Source organism: Triticum dicoccoides, chromosome 1B, assembly GCF_002162155.2.
Source record: "Triticum dicoccoides isolate Atlit2015 ecotype Zavitan chromosome 1B, WEW_v2.0, whole genome shotgun sequence".
Taxonomy (NCBI): Eukaryota; Viridiplantae; Streptophyta; class Magnoliopsida; order Poales; family Poaceae; genus Triticum; species Triticum dicoccoides.
This window is the reverse complement of record NC_041381.1, coordinates 604,250,600-604,260,895: the sequence shown is the minus strand read 5'-3', so window position 1 is coordinate 604,260,895 and position 10,296 is coordinate 604,250,600. Positions and strand designations below refer to the sequence as shown.

Sequence of the window (10,296 nt, the reverse complement as noted above, 5' to 3'; positions counted from 1 at the left end):
GGCCGGCGTATTTTATTTGATGATCATGATCCCGTGTAGGAGCACGTTCCTTGGATCCATAGATGGACCTAGTTTTGCCAGCTTTTTTGTCCAGGTCCTCATGTAGATCGTGTTTTTTGTCCTGGGCCGCAGCCTTCCTTCCTTTGCGGGGAGGGGGCGCGGGATTATGTACGGCATTGCTAGTCGCTCTGTCGCGACTGCGAGGTGGTCGGTCCGGCCAGTCGGTCGTATTGTTTTTCAGCGAGATAGGTACGATAGCCTCGTCGTCGAATCCGGGCAGCAGCTTACGTTTGGGATAGCTCTTTGTTTAGCTATTACCGCCGTATTTTTCCTTGGTGTCTAGCACTTCGTTCCATCTGTCATTGAGTGTTTCCTGTGCCTGCTTATGCTTTTTCAGGCTCCTTGTAGTGGAGATAAGCCTTTGAAGGAGGCGTTCTTTGTTCTAATGGTTCTTCTGGGATGATGAATTCGTCGTCGCCCAGGCTTATACCTGGCCAAACCTCGGGCCGGGCCAGGCTTCGGGCTGGGCCTAGCTAAGCCCGACACAAAAAACCCAGGCCCAGGCCCGGCCCGGCCCAGCCATCGGGCCTGTGTTTCTGGGGCCGAGCCCGACCCGAACACATAAAAGCCCGTCGGGCTTCGGGCCGGGCCGGCCCAACCTTCAGAAAATTGCAAAAATGACGGGCCCAGGCCCGGCCCGGCCCGACCTTCGGGCTCAAAAACTAGGCCCGAGCCCGGCCCGGGGGCAGCGTCGGGCCGGGCCGGGTCGGGCCGGGTCGGGCTTTTTCGGGCAGGGCCGGCCGGGTCGGGCTTTTTCGGGCGGGGCCGGCCGGGCCGGGCTTCCCATGGCCAGGACTAATGATCTCCTCTTCAGAGTGAGGCTTCGGGGTGTGTTCGTCGTCCTCTCGTGTAGGGCTGGGCATTCGGTTCCCCCGAACCGATCAGGTCGGTTTCTCGGTGTATTTAAAATTCCGGTTCTACCAAAATACTGACCAATCGGTCAATGGAAAACTAGCTGACCGAAGTTTATTTGCACCGAAATTTCGATTCGGTCGTCGATTCGACCGAACAGCACCGAGATATATTTAATAACAGCTGGAATCGCTGCCTCTAGTCAGGATCTACAGTGCACGTACCATTAGCAGGAGCTGGTATACTTTATTCTGATGTACAGTGCCTCCTTGGCTACTCCATCCGATTGCTTCTCCCGAGCAACTCTGTAAAATTAGTGGTGGGGCTCACTAGGTGAAGTACCTACCCGAGGGAGTACTACTTCTCTTTTACACAAAATTTATAGCGATGGTGGCTCAGTCGGTCAGGTTTACCACCTCCCGACAAGACCGTGGGACTCGTGCACTTATAGCGACAATGTAGAAAATAGACTGTCCATGTTCTTGCGATAGAGCACTTGAGTAAGAAACAGGTAAGGAACAGGCGCGCAGGTCTGACCTTTATGATTACTCGGTTTTCGGTCCATTCGGGTAATCAAGGGATATACCCGAACTCCCCGGACTAATTTTGGTTTTCAACAAATGCAAACCGAACATACTACCGAAGTTCTCGGTTTCGGTGAATTCGGCTTCGGTGCCGGTTAATTCGGTTCGGTACATCGGTTTTCGGGTTATATGCCCAGCCCTACTCTCGCGTGCCCTGCTCCAGCACTGGGTCTGCGGGGTCATCGGCGGTTCAGATTATTGTCGCCGTCTGCAACAATGTTGTTGTTTTTCTTTGTCCCGGATCAAGGTCGGTGCTTGGGACGCCGGTGCTTGGGAGGTTCATCGACGGGCATGCTGTTGTTACCGTCGGCCTCATTCTTCTTTGGTGTGTCCACCATGTATATATCGTATGACGATGTAGCTGTCCACTGCCCTAAAGGTGGTGGTTTTTGTGCCTGCTCTTCTCCAGCATCGTCGTCCATACTGTCGATGTCTTCGGAGCCGTAATCGAGCTTGTCAGTTAAGTCCTCGATGGTGGCAATGAAGTGGGTGGTGGGTGGGGAACGTAGTTCTTCGTTGTCCGCTTCTTACTCGAGCTGGACATAGCTTGGCCGAGGGTCTCCTGACAAGGAGGGGGACCTCAATGAGTTTAATATGTCGCCAAAAGGCAAGTACTGGAAGATGTCTGCGGAGCTGAACTCCATGATTGGCGCCCAATCAGGATCGATGGACGCGGGTGCACACGGTCCGGGACCCATGGCCGGAGACGAGTCTGAGGTTCCGGTAACACAAGCCCAACCTGATGTTGGGTCTGTGTGCGGCTCGAGCGCCGCTGAATTTGCAGCCTCTGCGGTGGGGTTGAGCTTCCCATCTTTGGACGACGCAGTCCGTTCCGGCTCTAGGGCCAGGGCGGTCACAGGCGCTAGCTCCTGCGGCCAGATGATAGATCTAGGTCATGTTCATCGTGGTGGTCGAGGACAGCCGTCATGGGCTCGAATCCGTCGAAGATCAAGTCTCCCGGATATCGGCCACAAAATTCAGGCTTCCAAATCTGACCTGATGGCCAGGGGCGTAGCTATCAATCTGCTCTAGACGGCCAAGTGAGTTGGCCCGCAATGCGAAGCCGCCGAATAAGAAGGTCTATCCAGGAAGGAAGGTCTCCCCCTGGACTGCATTGTAGTAGATGGTTGATGGAGCCATCAAACCTATCTTCGACGACACAGAGAAACTCTCAATGAAAGCACCAATGTCGGTGTCAAAACCGGCGGATCTCGGGTAGGGGGTCCCGAACTGTGCGTCTAAGGCTAATGGTAACAGGAGGCGGGGGACACGATGTTTACCCAGGTTCGGGCCCTCTCTATGGAGGTAATACCCTACTTCCTACTTGATTTATCTTGATGAATATGAGTATTACAAGAGTTGATCTACCACGAGATCGTAATGGCTAAACCCTAGAAGTCTAGCCTATGGGATTATGATAATTGTGACTAAACTCTAGAAGTCTAAACCCTCCAGTTTATATAGACACTGGGGGAGCTAGGGTTGTACAAAGTCGGTTTATGGAGAAAGGAATCTTCATATCCGAATCGTCAAGCTTGCCTTCCACGCCAAGGAGAGTCCCATCTGGACACGGGACGAAGTCTTCTATCTTGTATCTTCATAGTCCAACAGTCCGGCCAAAGATATAGTCCGGCTGTCCGAGGACCCCTTAGTCCAGGACTCCCTCACCCATGATCCCGAAGGAACATAGACTCATCCTCCACTACCTCGGTGGTGGCGGCGGCTCCTCGTCATCGCGGGCCATCGTCTTCATTGAGGACAGGACGATGAGCTAGGCGGCGCGACAGGAGCGGCGCAATGCGGCCCGCCGCTCCAAGTTCGCCAAGTCGGACGAGGCGCCGGCCTGGGCCCGCAACGGTCCCAACTCGGTGGCGGCCAAGGCTCTCGACCAGTCTGTCACTAACGCGGAGACGCCCGCGTGGCGTTGCCGCCACTTCGACGAGGAGCTCGCCAAGATTGGTGAGGAATGGTCGCTAAGCAATATCTTCGCGAATGCCAGCATGGGCAAGGCCGCCGCGTGGGCACCGCAGGCAGGGGCGGCATCGACCGCGACGACCCTATGCATGACGCAGAATGAAGCAGACCGACTCCCCCGCGAGCGCCAGGCAAGGCTGCCTTGGCGGCCACGCGCCCTACCAGTACTGAAGGGACGATGACACGGACGGCAATGGCGGTGCCGTCGGGCAGGTCAGCCAAGCGTACGAGGTCGCCGTCCACTACAAGTTAGCCTCCTAGTTTTTTTTCTAGTTTTTAGTTAAACGGTCAAAATATCACCTGTCTTACGTAAATTATGTCCAAACTATGCTAGAAGGCGTGGTTTGATATAATTTGTCTAGTCTATTCAACTTTGATTTAAAATGTATACAGAAAGCTTTGGATGGTCGGCTTCCACATCATTGCCTGTGGACTGGCCCCCATCAGCCCGTAAACTAATGTGTTGGATTTGAAGGATAGGATTGACCCATCGCATTGAGTTAAAGTTTAACCACGTATTTGATTAGCAGAATATTAATGCATGTCAAAAAAATTACTAGTCATGTTTTTTTGGGTCAATTACTAGTCATATTTAAATGTTGTTTTTAATAACAATATTTTTGCTACATATATTTTTATTTTACTAGTTTAAATTATGATTTAAATATGGCCGAAACACACAAGCGGAAGGACTGTAAACCATGAGGGGGTCGCACTTCTTAGGCCCTTCCCAGTGCTCTATCATGGACAGATGCTAAACATGCCACATAAGCAAAAAAGTGACATGTCACAACATTTAAGGAGGGGAGAGAGTACTTTGATGACCCTAGAAAAAACCAATGCCAAGCGCGAGAACCTAGGCAAACCACTTAAATTAAACAATTTGGTTAATGCATGAAAAATTTTAGGTGCTAACTCATTAAATAAAGTGTGCTTAGCAACAAGTTAAGCACCTATCCGTTGGAACTTGAGTTGTTAAAGTATTTAATGCACTTAGCACCTCATCTAAGACTAGCCACAATGGATAGTAACATACAGTACTCCCTCCGTCTAGGTGATTAAGTCATCTTAGGTTGTGCACCGTGACCAAGGAGGAGGGGAAAACGAGAGAACTTAATGTTTATTTGCTAATTAATAACATTGCATGCAATGAACTAACCACTGCATGTCGTTTTTAGTAGTCTCAAGTCATTAAAAGCATGCACACCCCACATCTCTTATTGGTTGATATGTCAAGAAACAAGAAACGATGTAGAATTTAATGCATCGCGCCTAAGTGTTTTGGCATTATTTGATTTTCGTAAGATGACTTACACACCTAGACGGAGGAAGTAGTAACATACACATATCCCTAGACTATGTTACTACCTCAATAGTGGGTAGTAACATAAGTGTGGTAACATAAGTGTGGTAATATTGCATTGGGACATGTGATGTTACAGTAACTAGCTAAGTTACTAGTATTACATCTCTCCTCATTAACTCACTGTCATATAAGTAAATTTGCTGAGTTGAACTCGATGTTACTATCGAAGTTACTCCCACCGTGGCCAGTCTTTGCATTGGAAGAGGTCTGATCCGAACAGCTACTGGTTGAACTCCGCTACACAGCGTGCGTGTGCCCTGGGCATTGACACTTGGACCGAGCAACCCCGAGCATTTTGACACCTGGCGTTCGCAGCGCGGACGTGTCATTGCCCCAGGTACACCAGGAGTCAGGAGAAAACCTCGTGACTGGACCGAATCCGCAATGAACTTGTGGGATGGAACGGAAAAAAAGTCCAGAAATGGTGCGCGGGACCCAGCCGTGGACTCACCTAGCCCACAGGTCAGACACTACCGCCTAGATACCGGGCCCGAGAAAGCCGACACCGAGCAACCGCATCCACTGCGTGCACAAGCGTCGCGCATCGGAGGCGCCGCCCCTGCCAATCCAACGGCCAGGAGAGCGCGCGGCCCCACAGCGTCAGACGAACACTCCAGTGCCATCTCGCCGCTTCCGTTTCCGGCGGCTTCCACTACCTTCTAGACCCCCGGCGAACTCTCCGCTCCCTCCTTCTTATGCCCGCCGCTCTCCGGCCCCCAACACCATCAGAATCCAGAACTCCAGAAGCAGAGCAATCCCACAAACACTTGGTGATCCCAAATTCCCAATCAATCTTCCAACCCAAAGTCTGTCTGATCCATTGTAGGTTGTGAGCGCAAGCAGCGGCGGCCATGAACCCGGACAACTTCACGCACAAGACCAACGAGGCGCTGGTGGCGGCGCACGAGGCGGCGTCGGAGGCCGGCCACGCGCAGATCACGCCGCTGCACCTGGCGGCGGCGCTGGCGGCGGACAGGTCGGGCATCCTGCGGCAGGCGGTCGCGGGGGCGTCCGGCGGGAACGCGTCCGCGGGGGACTCGTTCGAGCGCGTGCTCTCCGCCGCGCTCAAGAAGCTGCCGTCGCAGTCGCCGCCGCCGGACTCCGTGCCGGCCTCCACGGCGCTCATCAAGGCCATCCGCCGCGCGCAGTCGGCGCAGAAGAAGCGCGGGGACTCGCACCTCGCCGTCGACCAGCTGCTCATGGGCCTCCTCGAGGACGCGCAGATCGCCGACTGCCTCAAGGAGGCCGGCGTGTCCGCCTCGCGGGTGCGCGCCGAGCTCGAGAAGCTCCGCGGCGGGGACAACGCGCGCAAGGTCGAGTCCGCCTCCGGCGACACCAACTTCCAGGCGCTCAAGACGTACGGCCGCGACCTCGTCGAGGTGGCCGGCAAGCTCGACCCCGTCATCGGCCGCGACGAGGAGATCCGCCGCGTCGTGCGCATCCTCTCGCGCCGCACCAAGAACAACCCCGTCCTCATCGGCGAGCCCGGCGTGGGCAAGACGGCCGTCGTGGAGGGCCTCGCGCAGCGCGTCGTGCGCGGGGACGTGCCCAGCAACCTTCTCGACGTCCGCCTCGTCGCGCTCGACATGGGCGCCCTCGTCGCCGGCGCCAAGTACCGCGGCGAGTTCGAGGAGCGGCTCAAGGCCGTGCTCAAGGAGGTGGAGGAGGCCGACGGCAAGGTCATCCTCTTCATCGACGAGATACACCTCGTCCTCGGTGCCGGCAGGACGGAGGGGTCCATGGACGCGGCCAACCTGTTCAAGCCGATGCTCGCGCGTGGCCAGCTCCGGTGCATCGGCGCCACCACGCTGGAGGAGTACCGCAAGTATGTCGAGAAGGACGCCGCGTTCGAGAGGCGGTTCCAGCAGGTGTACGTGGCCGAGCCGAGCGTCGCCGACACCATCAGCATCCTGCGTGGGCTCAAGGAGAAGTACGAGGGGCACCACGGCGTGCGCATCCAGGACCGCGCCATCGTCGTCGCGGCGCAGCTCTCGGCGAGGTACATCATGGGCCGGCACCTGCCGGACAAGGCCATCGACCTGGTGGACGAGGCGTGCGCGAACGTGAGGGTGCAGCTGGACAGCCAGCCGGAGGAGATCGACAACCTGGAGAGGAAGCGGATTCAGCTGGAGGTGGAGCTCCACGCGCTGGAGAAGGAGAAGGACAAGGCCAGCAAGGCCCGGCTGGTGGAGGTGAGGAAGGAGCTGGACGACCTGAGGGACAAGCTGCAGCCGCTGACCATGAAGTACCGCAAGGAGAAGGAGCGGATCGACGAGATCCGGAAGCTGAAGCAGCGGCGCGAGGAGCTGCAGTTCACGCTGCAGGAGGCGGAGCGGCGCATGGACCTGGCCCGCGTCGCCGACCTCAAGTACGGCGCCCTCCAGGAGATCGACGCCGCCATCGCCAAGCTGGAGGGCGAGACCGGCGAGAACCTGATGCTCACCGAGACCGTCGGCCCCGAGCAGATCGCGGAGGTGGTGAGCCGGTGGACCGGCATCCCGGTGACCCGGCTCGGGCAGAACGACAAGGAGCGGCTGGTCGGCATGGCGGACAGGCTGCACACGAGGGTGGTCGGGCAGACGGAGGCCGTGAACGCCGTCGCCGAGGCGGTGCTGAGGTCCAGGGCGGGGCTTGGACGGCCGCAGCAGCCCACCGGGTCGTTCCTCTTCCTGGGCCCGACCGGCGTAGGCAAGACCGAGCTCGCCAAGGCCCTCGCCGAGCAGCTGTTCGACGACGAGAACCTGCTCGTCCGCATCGACATGTCCGAGTACATGGAGCAGCACTCCGTCGCTCGCCTCATCGGAGCGCCACCTGGGTAAGCACACTGAGCCACTGATGATTTCCACTAAAATTTGTTCATTGCTGCATTCTTTTAGCCGTAAACAAAGACTGAATTTGGGTTCTGATTTGGGATTACAAATTGTTCTTGTGAATGCAGCTATGTCGGGCACGAGGAGGGCGGGCAGCTGACGGAGCAGGTGAGGAGGCGGCCGTACAGCGTGATCCTGTTCGACGAGGTGGAGAAGGCGCACGTGGCGGTGTTCAACACGCTCCTCCAGGTGCTGGACGACGGCCGGCTGACCGACGGGCAAGGCAGGACGGTGGACTTCCGGAACACCGTGATCATCATGACCTCCAACCTCGGCGCCGAGCACCTCCTCGCCGGGATGGTCGGCAAGAACTCCATGAAGGTCGCGCGCGACCTCGTCATGCAGGAGGTATGTATGTGTGGATCAGCTCAATCTCCATTACAGAAGCACCGATGTACCTCTGATCTGCAATGTGATGCTGAACTTCGTGTGTGGTTGTGTGCGCAGGTGAGGAGGCACTTCAGGCCGGAGCTGCTGAACCGGCTGGACGAGATCGTCGTCTTCGACCCGCTGTCCCACGAGCAGCTGAGGAAGGTCGCTCGCCTGCAGATGAAGGACGTGGCCGTCCGGCTCGCCGAGCGCGGCGTCGCCCTGGCCGTCACCGACGCCGCGCTGGACGTCATCCTGTCGCTGGCCTACGATCCAGTACGTGACTGCATCCTACTACTAAATTTCTGAATTTTTTTCACCTTCTTTGGACTCGGACGCTGACTCTGTTTGTTGTTGCAGGTGTATGGCGCTCGGCCGATCAGGAGGTGGATCGAGAAGCGGGTGGTGACGCAGCTGTCCAAGATGCTGATCCAGGAGGAGATCGACGAGAACTGCACGGTGTACATCGACGCCGCCAACAAGGACGAGCTGGCCTACCGGGTGGACCGCAGCGGCGGGCTGGTGAACGCCGAGACGGGGCAGAGGTCCGACATCCTCATCCAGGTGCCCAACGGCGCCCTCGGCGGCGGCGGCGGCGAGGCGGCCAAGGCCGTGAAGAAGATGAGGGTGATGGAGGACGGGGACGAGGACGGCATGGACGAGGATGTTTGAACTCTTGAAGCTGAAATGAAGCTTGCTGAAGTGCCTGTCGGATGGAGTGTGTAGATGAGTTGCGGTGAGGCTCTGTGACGCGTGTGTCGTGTGGCCGGAAGCTGTTACGGCTTCGGGAATAATCTTCCTTCTGTGTTTTTGTGAGTCGGTTGAAAGCGAAGAGAATAGAGTGTCTTGTGAATTGCCTTCCGAATGCCCAAAAAAATCGTGTACCTAAGCAATTTTTTTCTCGCTTATTATATCATCATCGCGACAAATGCATCGACCGATAAAACCAACTAACGAATTATACACAATAGCTAAATGTGAGTCACTGAAATTCGAATTTGGGTTGGTTGAATTCGAGAATGAAGAAGAAAGCGTCGGAGATGAAGAAGGAAGTCGTCTCTTACGTGGGGTGGGCATTCGCCAGAGAAGCACGGTTGAAGAAAGGGTTTTCAGCGAGTGATTTTGCATCGGACGGCTCAAAAAAGCGACTGGCCCAATTTCTTTTTCCAACATGTCAAGAAACTTTGAAAATTCTCAAAGGGAACTTGATGCGAGCTATATATGAGTTTGTTATTCATTCAACATCCAATTCCATCTGTTGAGCAATAGTCACTAGTCATTTTGACCAATAATTAACAGACATGTTAAGAAACTTTGGAAATTCTCAAAGGGAACTTGGTGCGAGTGCACCCTATATGTACCAAATACGAGTAATTTAGTAACCGTAAAAAAGTAAAAAAAGTAAAAAATGAAATATAATCAAGTATTGGATTAGTATAAAAAGCTTCCTGGACTGTTTCACATTGACTTAGGGCAAAAGATGAATAAATTAGTGATGACAAAGTAACTTGAATAGTACTATTGGTACACATGTCCGTGCGTTGCACCGGGCAAAAAAAGGCACAACCTGCTTCCTGTGCCATTATGCACCATTTTATATCTAATTGTAATAAAAGTTAATGAAAATGTTAAACGTTAAATTTTTTAAAAAAAAAAATAGAAGGTAATGTTTACATAAAATTAGGATACTTTTTAAAGAATAGTTAACATTTTTATGAAATTTGAACATTTCTTTAAAAAAATATCACTTTTTGAACAGATGTTTTTCTTGCAAAGAATCATTTTTAGGGGTAATAGCATTTTTTCTGCACACTATATTTCTGAAAATGTTTTGTTTTTTGAAAAATGTTTTTTTGCACAACCTGCTTCATGTGTCATTGTGCACCATTTTTTATATCCAATTTCAATAAACGTTGAAGATAAGGTTAAACGTTAAAATTTTCTTTTTCAATAAAAGTTAATGTTTGCATAAATTTGAAAAACTTTTTAAAGAAGAGTTATCTTTTTTATGAATTTTGAACATTTCTCTGAAAAAGAACATATTTTGAACAAATGTTTTTCTTGAACTTTTTGGGCTTGACCCAAACGACTTGGACTACACAAACATGCACGCTCTCATAAAAGAGACAGTCGTTGCAATACAAAATGCACGCACTGTCTCTGTTCAGGTTCCCTATTTCACTGTCCTTAGTCGCTGACGCTGCCGCCAGCCGCCGAATCC

General features: G+C 53.6%; 1 protein-coding gene across 1 annotated transcript; it reads left to right on the top strand.

Annotated features, from left to right (window-relative positions):
* The first annotated feature begins 5,522 nt into the window (after nt 1-5,522).
* LOC119349029 (chaperone protein ClpB1) lies at nt 5,523-8,952 on the top strand. Its single transcript, XM_037617041.1, has 4 exons — nt 5,523-7,651; nt 7,775-8,054; nt 8,154-8,351; nt 8,436-8,952. The coding sequence occupies exons 1-4, from the start codon at nt 5,688-5,690 to the stop codon at nt 8,745-8,747; spliced, it is 2,754 nt and encodes a 917-aa protein (XP_037472938.1). The 5' UTR covers nt 5,523-5,687; the 3' UTR covers nt 8,748-8,952.
* Nucleotides 8,953-10,296: the final 1,344 nt, after the last annotated feature.